The 14,409-nt window shown below is 45.9% G+C and overlaps 5 protein-coding genes across 5 annotated transcripts; 2 read left to right on the top strand and 3 right to left on the bottom strand.

Moving 5' to 3' along the window:
• Positions 1-197: 197 nt before the first annotated feature.
• LOZ57_005998 (uncharacterized protein) lies at positions 198-2,071 on the bottom strand (the record flags this gene model as incomplete). The annotated part of the gene is made up of 6 exons (XM_049255022.1): positions 198-508; positions 567-814; positions 869-1,102; positions 1,161-1,670; positions 1,743-1,760; positions 1,824-2,071. The coding sequence occupies 6 exons, from the start codon at positions 2,069-2,071 to the stop codon at positions 198-200; spliced, it is 1,569 nt and encodes a 522-aa protein (XP_049106029.1).
• Positions 2,072-2,585: 514 nt separating this feature from the next.
• Positions 2,586-3,832, top strand: HOM2 (aspartate-semialdehyde dehydrogenase; the record flags this gene model as incomplete). The annotated part of the gene is made up of 4 exons (XM_049255023.1): positions 2,586-2,613; positions 2,660-3,211; positions 3,271-3,746; positions 3,800-3,832. 4 exons carry the CDS (start codon positions 2,586-2,588, stop codon positions 3,830-3,832), a joined length of 1,089 nt encoding a protein of 362 aa, XP_049106030.1.
• A 1,160-nt stretch (positions 3,833-4,992) lies between these two features.
• Positions 4,993-6,647, top strand: MAS1 (Mitochondrial-processing peptidase subunit beta; the record flags this gene model as incomplete). Its single annotated transcript, XM_049255024.1, has 5 exons — positions 4,993-5,142; positions 5,191-5,316; positions 5,377-5,454; positions 5,509-6,203; positions 6,257-6,647. The coding sequence occupies 5 exons, from the start codon at positions 4,993-4,995 to the stop codon at positions 6,645-6,647; spliced, it is 1,440 nt and encodes a 479-aa protein (XP_049106031.1).
• Positions 6,648-7,309: 662 nt separating this feature from the next.
• On the bottom strand, positions 7,310-9,909 carry NOP1 (Small subunit processome complex component; the record flags this gene model as incomplete). Its single annotated transcript, XM_049255025.1, has 5 exons — positions 7,310-7,362; positions 7,421-8,081; positions 8,180-8,319; positions 9,205-9,610; positions 9,715-9,909. The coding sequence occupies 5 exons, from the start codon at positions 9,907-9,909 to the stop codon at positions 7,310-7,312; spliced, it is 1,455 nt and encodes a 484-aa protein (XP_049106032.1).
• A 1,370-nt stretch (positions 9,910-11,279) lies between these two features.
• Positions 11,280-13,783, bottom strand: PAN3 (PAB-dependent poly(A)-specific ribonuclease subunit 3; the record flags this gene model as incomplete). The annotated part of the gene is made up of 9 exons (XM_049255026.1): positions 11,280-12,310; positions 12,363-12,518; positions 12,568-12,712; positions 12,763-12,951; positions 13,055-13,161; positions 13,223-13,368; positions 13,428-13,482; positions 13,550-13,615; positions 13,711-13,783. 9 exons carry the CDS (start codon positions 13,781-13,783, stop codon positions 11,280-11,282), a joined length of 1,968 nt encoding a protein of 655 aa, XP_049106033.1.
• Positions 13,784-14,409: the final 626 nt, after the last annotated feature.

Below are 14,409 nucleotides of genomic sequence, written 5' to 3' on the forward strand. Positions count from 1 at the left end.
TATGGGTGGCGTACAAGCACAATACTCTTAAATACATGGTGACAACAGTCTATTTAGAGGTAGAATGGTTGAAAAGACAGGTTGTGATACGAATTTGAGCCACGAAGCCTGAATAAGAAGCGGCAAAGGCATTTATACAGATACGACCCTATCCTTTAGAAGTCGCAAACAATGAACGGATGGCTATCAACCAAATTTCAACTAGTCGGTTCCGATATTGGTGCTCCTAGCCTACGAATGTTTCGTAGACCAATACACGCGACAACAATTGTAGATGCTGTCATGGCGAAGCACGTCCAAAACGCCGCTCGGTATCCAGTCATCAAGGCATTCGGAGAGTCTTCCGGGTAACCCGAAGAACGTTTTGCTGCTGACGATATGACGGCGATCGCACACAAACCAATGGAAGTACCTAGTTGCGCAATTGTATTGAATACAGCTCCCGCTAATGCATGAGTGGATTCTGGAAATATATCAGTGATAATAAGATGGGCCACAGTAAAAACCACTAAACGTTGGCAAGTTAGTAAAAGCAAGCTTCGATTCCTGGCTAGGGTACTACATACCATCGACACCGACAGGCCCGAGAAGAACAGCCCAGAAAGCACATGCCCAATAATTCCACTTAGGGTCAATTATCGCCATCAGCAAAGGCGATATTGCAGCAGCCACCGCTGTCAATAATATCAGGTAGTCAATTCGAACGGCGTGAACAATCAATCCTGTGGTCACATTCAATAGTATGCCAAGGAGTATATTTGGTAGTAGCCTGGCCGAAGTTTCAAGGGGTGACAAATGTTGAATCTTCTGGAAGCTATCAAGATAGGTTAAATAGAACGATTTGCGCATGGGTCGTTGTTGAACATACAATAAACTGAGGAAAAGTTCCGACCCCTGAAGGACTCCCCACGTCAGCAGAACGACAAGGGAAATTGAAACAAATGTATTGTTCTTCCACATTGAGTTTGGAATCAATACTGGCTTTCCACGCCTTTCTTGAAAATCCATCCAGAATACAAATACCGGCATAAGTGTCAGCGAGATAACTATCAAGATAATCTGCGGGATAGCATATATGTTTGATATGTTTTCTGTGAGAACTCTGCGTTGCAGATTGTTTTTAGTAATGACTGCCATTCCTAAGGGAGATAGTGACATACGCGCAAATGTAGCATATTATGCCCAGGCAAGTGCTCGCAATCAATGCACCAATCCAATCGATTTCATAGAGAACACTGCGCCAGTGAAAGTTGGGGCGCTCCAAATCTGCAGGTAAAAATATAATACCACATAGTGAAAAAGCGAGACCAATTCCGGCGCAAGCGTGGAATCCAAAGCGCCACCCACCCGGAGCAGTTGCAAATAGCCCTTCCAAAACCATACCCAGAGAAAACCCTAGGGGCTGGGACAGACCTAGGCATGCGAAGCCAATGTTGCGCCGCTTTCCAGGTGGAAATGACCTAGTAATGATGCTAACCCCGGTAGGAAGGCACATAGACACGCTAAGTCCTTCAACAAGGCGGAACATTATCAAGGATAGACCTGACGTTGCGATGGCGGATCCGAGGGCAGAAATAGTCAAAAGTATAGTACCGGTGATATTGATAAGGCGATCACCAACCAAGTCCGCGAGAGCACCAGCTATAAGCAAGCAGCAGCCACTTGCCAACCTATTTGATGTCACATTAGCATATTCGCCGATAACTGCAATGAGTGCGTGGATTCATCAAACAGATACGTACGCAGCAACCGACGAAGGCCTAGAAGGTTTTTAGTTATATGTTAGCGAGTTTCTTTTTATATCAAGATTAAGAAGTCAACACCATAGTAATAAATGATCTGGTATTTTCAGGTCCGTGGCGATATATGGTAGGCCAACCGCCAATAGGCCATGGGACATACTACTTGAGAATGTTATTCCAGATAAGCTCCCAATAATGAAGACTGCGACTGTTCTCGAAATTCGGGGTTGTTTAACCGCTGTTCTCGGGTCATCATTTTTAAGCAGCGGCTCTGAAGAAGCTGAAAACGACGAGTGAGAGGAGGAATTTGGCGACCTCGCTGTCTCCATGGTAGAAGTAGTATCAATAGTCGTGGTGCCTTGCGCCAAAAACGGAAAATGTAATAACAAGTATTATTTGCGCATGAAGTCAGGGAAAATACTCCGTATACGCAAATAATCAGGGTAGAAAAAAAGGAAAGTCGTTTCCACTTCAATGGAGTTGAAATGCCCGGAAAATTAACATTCAAAAACATGTTGTACGGAGTACAAAAAAGCCATGGCGACCGATTGGAAAGGCGAGCTGCCCGTTTTTGCAGCTTGACTTGGTCGATCTTTACGAAAGACTTCGTATAATCAGTCGCAATAGCAATCTTCGCACAGGTACAGAGTACGGCGCTTGATAGGGGTAGAGTCCTCGTAAAGAGTACTACCTGGTGACATAACTAACCTAATTTTGGAATTAACTAATCCGGAATAATATTATTCCGATATCTACCCATGCCCCTCTGAGTCATCCCGCTTTTCAACCATTCATATAGAGATTTGCCGATATTTGATACTGGCGCTAGAAAGAGCCTCTGCAATGTCCGCCCCTCCGAAAAAGCGATGTGGTAAGCTCTGCCGGGTCTTGCTCTTGAATTATCTGACTTTTTCTAGCTGTTTTAGGAGCAACCGGAGCGGTTGGAACGCGGTTCATCCTTCTGCTTGAGCAACACCCACTGCTTGAACTAGTAGCACTGGGCGCTTCAGACAGATCGGCGGGTAAGACGTACCGCGATGCCGTGCGCTGGAAGCAATCGTCCCCCATGCCAGCTATAGCTGCAGACTTGATTGTTCGCCGTTGCATTCCCACTGAATTCTCAGACTGCGAGATTATTTTTTCCGGGCTAGACCCAGATGCCGCTGGAGAGATTGAATTATCTTTTCTCAAGGCAAATTTCGCGGTCTTCTCTAACGCAAAAAATTACCGATTGGACCCCGTAGTGCCGTTAGTTGTTCCTCTAGTGAATGCGGGTCATCTCGAGGTAATTCCATGGCAGAGAAAACATTATGGTCTCGACAAGGGAATGATTGTGTGCAATTCAAATTGTGCAGTGGTTGGCTTGGTTATTCCAGCCAAGGCCCTTATTCAGAAGTTTGGGCCTATCGATGCTGTGAGCATGGTGACTATGCAAGCTGTTTCGGGGGCAGGCTATCCCGGGGTTAGTAGTAAGCATTGCCTCTCCGCTCATGTTGTCCTGCGCCTTACGTATAACTAAACCTTGCAGGCATGGACATTTTCGACAACATTGTCCCCTACATTCCTGGGGAAGAAGGCAAGATATCCACTGAAGCACGCAAAATTCTAGGTGACTTGACCTCAGACCTGGCTGGCTTTAGTGATCAAACACCTCTTAAAGTATCGGTTGCATGCAACCGTGTCCCTGTTTTAGATGGCCACACTGTGTGCGTGTCCTTGCGTTTCATGAACCGGCCGGCACCAACAGCAGACCAGGTTCGGGATGCGTTGAGAAACTACACATCAGAAGTTCAAGTATTAGGATGTCCATCCGCCCCAAAACATGCTATTCATGTTCTAGATGAAGTAGATAGGCCACAACCTCGACTTGATAGAGGTAATGAAGGCGGCTACGCTTGTACTGTGGGGAGAATCAGGGAGGATGACAGTGGAGTCTTTGATATCCAATTTGTTGCTCTCAGCCACAATACAATCTTGGGAGCATCAGGTAGTAGTATTTTGAATGTAGGTTGTGTTATCATTTTTGACTGTATTATACTTGACTGACCAAATTTTAGGCTGAGAGTGCTATCCTGAAAGGCTATATTTAATCTCAACTTCGGGCGAGTACTTCTATACTTAGCATCTGAGTATGGTGCATGCTATCGGAATTGAAAATAAAAAGTTTTGCAGGTACTCTTTCATTCACTTTGCGATCATATAGTTTCGATTTTCTATTAGAACCTTACCACATTATTTTAAACAGCTAGGTCTTTGTCGGGTTCTAGTTAGAATTATCATCCATAGTGCGTACTTTAGACTACAACACAACCGTGATATGATTCATAAGAAATATGGGGTTTGATAACTATGTTTGAAATGAGCTGTCCATCTCGGCCAACCCTCTCTCTTGTTCGATACTGAGTTACAGTATGCAACTCCTACTTTTGCTGCTTGCATAGTTATCCCTGTGACTAAAATTTTGCTAAAGGGTATGTACATACATACCCTGTACATTCAACCCAAAAGAGCATACAAGCTATAAAATCTTGATCAGTACTTGGTATCTTTTAGAGTTTAGAGTAGTTGAAGGTGTAGCCACTGCGGAGGTTGAGATACTCTGTACTACTGAGCTGGTATCCAATAGCAGATAAAATGCACTAGATAGCATACCATATATGCATCAATCATAATAAAGGATACAATGACGGAAGTCTGCAACGGAATGTATGTAAGTGCTGCATACATTCATAATTCATGGTAAATTTGATTATGTGCGAGTTCTTTCGAGGACACTCTCTGTCTTATTCTGAATACTTGGTACCCATTCAGACAATAAACAATTTTAAACGTGCTCCCGAAAAAGACCGCAGGATTTTGTTTGTTAGCCCACGTTAAAGGGTCTTGAATTGGAGTAGTTATATCTTTTTTACGGAGAGGCCGGTGGATCGTCGTCACCGGCCACTATGATTTCATCAAGAGTACCTTCGTAACTACCCAGCTGGAATCAAGAAGTATGCACGTACGCTGAACGGAGTAGTTGTATTATCATTAGATTCCCGCGGTTGTTGTGTTAGGAACTTAGTTGGATTGAACAACAAACCGACCAATAGGAAGGGCCCGAGATCAACTCGCTCTGCAGGTCACATGATTGGCCGGGAAGACGATAATTTGACTTCTCAATACCTCCAACAAGTCAAGCCAGCTACTTCAGGCCTTCCGCCCTCGACAAAACCTCAATCCCCAATTTGTCTGCCAGATATCCCTCGCCATGGCGTCCCGGCGACTAGCTTACAGTCTGAACGGTGCTCTCCGGAGTCGTGCTGCGTTACAAGCTGTGAAATCAACCCAACGAGGTTTTGCAACTCCAATTTCTACACCAGCCACAACGCAATCGACAACGCTTTCCAATGGGTTGACAGTAAGGGATTGAGCCTTTTGTGGAATTCTATGCTCACTGATGACTTAGATTGCTACCGAGTATTCGCCATGGGCGCAAACCTCGACCGTTGGTGTTTGGATTGATGCCGGCAGCAGGGCCGAAACAGACAAAACCAACGGCACAGCGCATTTCCTGGAGCATCTCGCCTTTAAGGTATATTTCAAATAATTTCTGCGCCAGGAATGATGCGATCCTGATACTTACGGGACGTAGGGTACTAATCGTAGAACGCAACAACAATTGGAACTGGAAATTGAGAATATGGGAGGTCACCTCAATGCTTATACTTCGGTATTCTCTTCACCGTTTAATTCATGAAGAAATTCCCTAACGAATTCTTTTTAGCGTGAAAATACTGTTTACTACGCCAAGTCATTCAATGCTGACGTTCCGAAAACCGTCGACATCCTGTCTGATATTCTTCAAAACTCGAAGCTGGAGCCTGTGGCCATTGAACGGGAGCGCGATGTGATCTTGAGGGAACAGGAAGAGGTAGATAAACAACTAGAAGAAGTGGTATTCGATCATCTTCATGCGACTGCATTCCAGAATCAGCCCCTTGGCCGAACCATTCTTGGCCCCAAGGAGAATATTCGGAGTATCCAGCGCCAGGATCTAGTTGATTATATTAAAACAAACTATACAGCGGATCGTATGGTTCTTGTTGGTGCCGGCGGCGTTCCCCATGATCAGCTTGTAAAGCTTGCCGAGCAGCACTTCGGGTCTGTTGCTAGCCAACCTCCAACGTCAGCTGCTTCCGCCCTTGCTGCTGAGCAGAAACGCGTTCCAGACTTCATTGGCTCTGACGTTCGAATCCGTGACGACACTGTTCCTACTGCTCACATTGCCCTTGCGGTTGAGGGTGTTAGCTGGAAAGATGACGACTATTTCGCTGCGGTAGTCACGCAGGCCATCGTCGGCAACTGGGATAGGGCAATGGGTAACTCCCCTTACCTTGGTAGCAAGTTGAGCAGTTTCATTAGCCATCACAACCTTGCCAATAGCTTTATGAGCTTTTCCACCAGCTACAGCGATACTGGGTAAGACGCACTCCCTCCCGTATCATTATACGGTCACTAATATCTCCTTGTAGTCTTTGGGGCATCTATCTTGTGAGCGAAAACAAGACAGCTCTCGATGATCTCGTGCACTTCACCCTCCGTGAATGGTCCCGCCTTTCTTTCAACGTTACCCCCGCTGAAGTCGAACGGGCCAAAGCTCAACTGAAGGCTTCCATCCTTCTTTCTCTTGATGGTACTACTGCTGTTGCTGAGGATATTGGCCGCCAGATCGTCACTACTGGACGTCGTATGTCTCCCCAAGACATTGAACGTGCCATCGACAAAATCACAGAGAAAGATGTCATGGACTTCGCACAGCGAAAATTGTGGGACCAGGACGTCGCCGTTAGTGCATACGGTAGCGTTGAAGGCATGCTCGACTACCAGAGAATCCGCAATGATATGAGCCGGAATGCAGCTTAAATTGCCTTCCTCCACAAAATCCCCCACTCACGTTGGCCTCCACTGGCAAAATATCTGTGAGGCCATTTTTTGATAGACCGGCAGTTTGATCCATAGCCATATTGTACAGTACTGGAGACCTTATATCTACTGACACTCGCAATATTTTCCTTTATTCTATTTAGAATCATCTCTTTTTGTTGTGCTATTTTCATATTAGTTACAAAAAGAATACAGGACCTTCCCCGGAAAAGATGCCCCCCTGTATACCCAAGGAAAATCGTTGCTTGTGTGAATTATGGAGTATTAAGGCTCTAATTGATGAATTTAAGCAAGGTTAAATCACACAGGTGTTTCTCTGGCTTTTAAACAAATCTTAAAACTATTCCCCAAAGTCGCACGGATTCAGAATGCGATTACGCTTGAATAATACTAAAGCGGCTATATAACGCTTCGAGTTACGTAAAAGGAAGCCACCCAGCACACTTAGGCATAACATGCACTGAGATTGGAGTGTTTCAACGCGAGGTGCAAGACATAAATGGCCAATGTGCAGTTTTTGATATAGCCTCTTATTAAAAAATGGACAACATGTAGGAAGTGCAGAGCAACCAAAGAATCCACACAAAAACGCCTGTAGACTAGAATCAAAACACCATATAAACATTCAAACATTAAACTATTCAAGAAGGTCGGTAGGCACCAACAACTATACAGTGATCACGCTCAAATGGTTCTAGAATGGCAGATTAGTGACCTGCAAGATTCTTAAAGATAAATGAAAAGTAACTCACCAAGTGTCAGCTGTTCTTTTGGTTTTATTCTTTCTTCTCTCATCTTCTGTACTTCTCTTGCAAACACAACCTCAGGTTTTGCTGTGCTGTCAATGCAGTTTGCTTTTATACTAACAAGGACACCACCACCAGCTTTTAAGAATAAATGGGCATTCAGACCAACAATACGGGCTTGATCGGGTTGAGCAACATCAGCAAATATGGCATCAACCATCCCGACAAGCATTCTATAGCGAAGAGGGTGCCGAGCATCCTCAACTATTGGTATGACATTCGTCCTGTGGGTCGCCATGCCAACCAAATCTCGTCCAGAACGATGAGAGAACTCGACCGCAAAAACAGTTCCTGTTGGGCCAACAATATCGGCAACATGACTGACGGACGTGCCGCTTGCAGCACCGAGATAAAGGACCTTTGCGCCAGGTCTGATGTATATTTCGTCGAGACCGCCGAGAATACCGGCAGCTAACTTGCTACGGAAAGGATTCCACACACGGTATTCGATTTTGGTCGAAGTGTCTTGGCCATCGATTGTAGCTGGAGATTCGACGGAGATACGTTTTTCGCCGTACACAGCCTCTCCGGGAGTCAAATTCTTGGTAACCAACAGGTCTTCTTTACCGCCCCTCGCAACAAAAACGCCCGCGTGACGATGTGGTTCCTTCGGGGAGTAAAAATCATATGAGCCTTCCCATCATAATATAACACCCTCGCGCAAATAACAGGGTAGCGATATAGGAGTTTTGAACGGGGACCTACAATGATAACTTTGGCGCCGCCCCTCGCACCAGGCTTCCCACCACGGCCAGCTCCACGACCACCCCTTGCCGGGCCACCTCGACCACCTCTTCCACCGCCACCACGGCCACCTCCACGACCTCCCCGAGCACCTAGTCCGCCTTTTAACCAAAGAGAAATCGTTAGCCACAGAGCAAATGTCAGTCATCTCTGTAAGCTAGAGATATCGAAGAAGAGGAATAGTTCTTTATTCAAAGCCAAGTCAAATCGACCAGACTAAGTATATATCACGCACCTCTACCACCGCCCCGTCCTCCGCCACGGACACCTCCGCGAGGAGGGCCACCACGTGCACCCCCACGTCCACCACGTGCGAATGCCATTGTACTATTTGATCGCAGAGTGTAATGGATGAAAAATCACGGTTGAGTGTATCGCCCAGGTCGTTCTGGACGAGGTTGTAGCCGTGAATTTCTTAGCGGTCGATTTAGAAGTAGGGAATATCGGAGCTGCGCGAGGCCCGCCGGAAGGGGTTCAGGGTTGGCGAAATGGCCAAACAGAAGATACCTCAACACCGTGAGATGAGAATAACAGTATTCAGTGTGTTGGGTGGAATATTTTGTTTGGAGTTAATCTCGACCTTCAAGCAAAAATTTGAAATTTTGGAGCTTTCAAGCAAAAAATGGTCGAAGCCAGTGCTAACGCAATTTAGTTAGTCGTATTAGTCCTGTGGGCAAAACAGCTATTTCACGTGACCATTCCCAATACATCACGTGGTGTGTCCTGCCCTAAGTAGGAGTACGGAGTACAGTTTGCACCAAGAACCATGTATGTACTCCGTATATGCAAGCGATCCGTCACTATAATAAAGAAAATACAAGAAAGACTATAGATGCAACATCTGCATATATTTGTCGCGAAAATGTCGACCTTTTGAAGGAAAATGTGGCTACTCCAGTGTTCCTTTCAACCATAAAACCAATACTGGCAAGAATATTGCACCTCTATATCACTTGGTTGGTTCTCGCAAGTTGCTGGTGGCATACCTCCAGCCGTTTCTACCCGATAAACGGTTCGGGCCTCTCCGTCGCTCTCCGGAATGGACTCAAGAAACAGCCATTGGACTGCACCGTTTGCCTGACCCTGAGGTCCTGGCATGGCATTTTTCGGGGCGTCGACTCCTCCAATTTTCCTCACAGATGATGCGCCTTTATTGGAAAGGTCGAAAACTGCGGTAGTGCCATTACTGAAATAGTGGTGCCCCATTACCATCATTCTAGCGATGCCAGGTGTCAATGAAAATAGCGCTGGCTGCCTGAGATGAACAGCTGCCCGTGTAAGGGACGATAAGAGATGAGGATAGGTAGATGCTATACAGCTAGCATCGAATAAGGTGGCTATGGCTCCCTTCGGGGTTGGCTTTCCGGAGCTGGATGATGAACAGGTGTAATTCTATACTCAACCGCGGGCTTGTCAACTCTGATCCGTATGCATCCACATATGTGATACAGTAAATATATGTACCTTGGGGATAAGAGAACTGATTGAGAGCTTACCTGAGTTCCTCGACCAACCGCTACGCCCAGCAATCTTTGTCCTTTAGGGATATTAGGAAGGGGCTCCAAGGTGTGCGGAAGCTTTGCCTTTGAAAGATCGCAGCCCATGAGTTGAAGGGGAACACGAAGTTTTTCGATTTCTTTCCCAACAGAAGAGTAGAATTGGGCTTCATCTTCAGACCAGCCGGTTGGCATTGACAGCGTCGCCAGGACGAAGAACAATAAGATAAGTATAAAACGCATCGTCGCGAAGACAGGGAGAAAGGGGCTGCAAGATAAATTGGGAAGCACAGCTTCTAGAAGAATAGAATGTGGGCAAACAAAAACCAGGCAAGACGATGTGACTCGCTGAGTATCAACAAAGAAATCGCATGGCAACAAACCGAGCGCGCGAACATGACTGGATTGGGTACTCTATGGACGCCTTATATATGATCGCCGTGCAACTATCCCTCTTCTTGGGGTCGTACATATCGTCGCGTGGGCCCTGGCATCTTTCACGACTTCGAGGCGCCGCAAAGAATAGAAACAAATCCGTGGACCAATAGGGCGCCGAAAGACCGTGACGATCGAAATGCAGGAACCTGTTCTATCTTTAGTGACGACATATGATTGGCATAACTGGTATTAGTGGCGGCAACGAGCAAGCTTGGCATGCGGGTGATGACTCAGCGCGGTTGAGCTGGTTTTATCAGACGAACCTGCCACGACTAAAATGGTGAACACCTGTTCAACAGGTTTGCATCCCGGCAGGAGATGTAAATATATCTGGCTGGGCAGTGACCAAGAGCCGGTCCTGGCTCTAGTATCTCACCCCCGTGGGGAAACGGGGATGGTATCCTGAAAATAGGCATTGCCGGCTATATCTCTTGGTATTGGACAATAAACGCCCAAGTCCCGAACTCTTGATGAAACTGTAGGATTCCTCTATTCCGGGATACCTCCAGCGGCTTCATAATTATTGTTGAGCAGTAATTATTAACGTAGTTTCAAGTCCGCAATTTATCTCCCTGGCTTCTGTTACCTGTAATGCCACATGACTGTTTTTTCCAACTATCCAACAAATATTTTCGTCCTTGAGTAAAATATGTAATTTTATAAATAATTAAAATGTAATTCTACATACCCCATGACCCTTATAGGACTAAAAATATGTATGTCGTTTGCATCATCCCTCTATGAGTTTCCGGAAGATGTACTGACACCAACAATATGAAATAATATAATACCAGAATGATGCCTCCTTGGGTAAGTAGACGACTGAAGTTTGTATTGTATATGTTTTCTCAATTTTTTTCTGACATTCAAACATTTAAGACACAGCAAGATCCCGAATTTCGCACATTCCAAAAGGTCAGTCTCCTATAAAATTACCCCTGGTGGCATACACGCTGGTGCACAATACGAAAAGGGCAAATGGGGTGTGATGGCCCAGCACAAGATGAGGAATGTGGGAGTAGAGGGTCTCCAGTGTAACTACCCAGCCCCCATAACAGTATGTAAAATTGTTTCAAGAAACGGCAAGGGGATACCGTCGAGAGGATAGAGTAAAATGAAAACTCAACTTAAATTCTCCGTGCCGGTTTCAGCAAAGCCTGAAATGACGTTTCCACAGCCTTTTTTAGTTCTTTATAGCTCACAATGAAGCATGATTGTTCGTCACGACTGATCAAAGTAATCTTCTCGTCGACTCCAGCGTCCAGCTTATTTAAACAAGTTAGAGCATGACATAAATCAACAACGGGCGAGTTCTGCGCGTCGACTTGGTGGAAAACGAAGTCCCGGAACAATTTGAGGAAATATCGTTCCCCATTTTCAGACCACTGGCGGTCATGTTCATACTCTGGTCGTTCGTTAATGAAGTTAAGTTTGGTGACTAGCCGAACAAGTCGAGCATTCTCTAATTCACGGCTAAGATCTGAGATAAGCTGGTCGTCGAGGTGTAGAGAGGAGTCGAAAGTGGATATTAGCTGTGATGAGATGCCAGAAATGAAGACATCGATCGTCCGCTCTTGATCTTTTTGCATACAGTTTAGTAGCCAGAAGACCGAGTTGTTCAATTGCCCGCTGTAGATGCGACTGAGGCGTTCCATGGCCTTTGTTGGATTGTGAGCAACAGAGGATGAATTAACACCAAGCGCTAATATAAGTTGACCGAAGTTAACTAAATCTTGTTGCTGAAGATCAGCGAGAGGCCTTTGCGAATCAAACTGTACGACATCTAGGATAGCGCAGGCGTTCAACCGAACTCGGTTCTTGCTAGTGAGAAGAATCTTGCTGGGCTCAATAACACGAGCCGCTAAGCCAGCGGTATGAATTGCTTTCAAGGCATTTGCGATTTGCGTCACATAGCTCCACAGTATCTGCTCCGGAATATGGCCAGAATTATGGCGATTCTGATAGCGACCATGGCCATCAACAAGGTGTTGTTCGGCGAGTGTTTTGGATAACGGGTGATAATCCGTGACGAAAACAAGCGAGCTATCTTGAAAACTGCGATTGGTGAAGGCGTCGTGAACAGTGACTACACTTCCACAGCTCACCCGTTTCCAGTTTTGCACTGATCGAATCGCTTTTTCATTCGTCAATCGAAATCCTACGAGGAAACATTAATGTTCATCTCAAAAACGTCGAGGTGTGCCGCGTACCCTCTAGCCGCCTGAGAACATAAAAATTTCCATCCTTGCTGGATTGTGCTTTATATACCCAACTAGGATACCCAAAAATTGCAGCATTTTTTTGATGCGAAAGGTCAAGCGGTACAAGTGAGTGAAAATAGTCTATCTGGGCGGGAAGCTGAGAGTCTTGAACCAAAGTTAATATATATAAATGACCAAGTCAAAAAAGCCTTACTGGGTAGTGTCTGAAGTGTAGCCGCTGCTTTCTTTTGTAGTTCTTCTCGAAAGGAATTTGGTAGGAATAGATCGTGTACATTTCGTTGGTAGCCTAGAATGTTCTGGTTATGTGGTCCAACGGGGGCATATAGATGGTATTGGACCTGATAAATCAATATTTAGAAAAGATAGCAGAGGGTAAAATACAACATACTGGTTGTTGGAAAGCACTCTGGGCCCCAAAAAAGGCGGGCCCACCCATCGCTGACGGGTCGTGTGAGTACGGATTGGGTTGTACCTGGTGGCCAACAGCGCTAGAGCCCCCCGATGACGCAGTAGATGAAACGAACGGATCATAGCATGGAGCTGAAAGCGTTCCGTTGCCGTGTCCATGAATTGTATCCTATACCATTTCAGTAAGAATGTGTTTAAACCAATGAGACGTTCGCTAATGGTGGTAAATTGAACAATGCTAAATGAAGTCACCTGCCTGACAGCCGACTTACCACTTGTGAACTGTCAAAACCCTGAGGAACGAAATCTTGGATTTCGCCGATTGACCAATCAGGTGTAGAGCTATCCGCTACATTTTGAGGCGTTGCAGCATTGGATCCTGAACAATGCCATTAGCGTTTTGCCAGTTGTTCTAGTATAAGATAGATAAGGGTGTATACGTGATAGTACGCTCTTAGGGAGGAAGGGGGCAGCGCTGGCAGCTTTGGGAGAGATTGTTGCAGACTTCTTCAGACCAGATGACCCATTGAGAGGTGTAGCGGCCGGTGTGAAGCTCGGCGAGTCAACATTTAAACGCTTTTTGGCACTGAATTATTTATGCCGTTAGAGATTGGGTGGCTACCGTGGTGGGGAAGGATAACTTACAATTCAGCACTTTGCGTTACATTGCCTCTTTGCGGGTCATGATTAAATGCGCAGCCTTGAAATTTTAAAAGTCAACTCGACTCCTCGACACATAGGTACAGCAAGCAGGAGGCTCCCAAGACCTTTATCCTCATATCGACAGCGGCCATATATTGTCACATTGCGGCAAAGTGTGTCTTTGGTGTGTTCTATACAACATGAGTATTTAGAATAGGTTGAAATGAGAACTTTAGCACCGATAACCCGCGGTTGGTATTCAATATAGTGTAGGGCAACTGCTCACCGCGTCCTTTGAGCTTCGGAGAGCCAGTACTCCGTCTACTGTCATCAAGATTTGGTTTTCCTGCCGAAGCCATCACGGATCCAAGGGCTGATTAGCACAGCGACAGCTCCATCGACTTAAAGAAATCGAACTTCGGATGAATGAAACGATCCAAGGTGGCTGGCGGGAGCTGCATTCCTTAGAACAAACAGAGCCGGGGCAGGACAGGAGATTGGAAGGGTGCGGTTGTCGGAGGCAGCGAGAACTTGGGGATCAATATGGCATGCAGGTTGGTGGTACTTAGAGCTCAGATTGGTAAGAGAGAGATAGTTTTCTTGCGATGGCGAACGTTGCTGTAAGAAGCACTCCATATAGAGCGAGCATACTGAACGGCGACTGCTCCCTCGCTCGAGTTGGCGCGGCTGGAGTCATTGGAGGGCGCTAGCGAGCGCTAGTCCGAATTCAGCTAAAGCCTTGGCTAGTTAACGTGAAAACCGTTTGCGCTGTTTGCAACTGCCAACCTACTTTCGCCTGGACGAGGATTGTGACCAAAACCTTGGCCCAAGCAATGCTGCAATACAGAGGGCTTTTTATTGACTCTTTGCGTAATAGTTCTGCTGTGGGCGCAATATAAACTGCTTGCGCCAACCTCTCCTAGCTCTCTGTTGGTTTTCCATCACATGTTTCCTGTCAGGGTTTTTCCAGTCTCTCTGAAGCAAC

This window comes from Ophidiomyces ophidiicola (genome assembly GCF_022830035.1).
Source record: "Ophidiomyces ophidiicola strain CBS 122913 chromosome Unknown scaffold_34, whole genome shotgun sequence".
NCBI lineage: Eukaryota > Fungi > Ascomycota > Eurotiomycetes > Onygenales > Onygenaceae > Ophidiomyces > Ophidiomyces ophidiicola.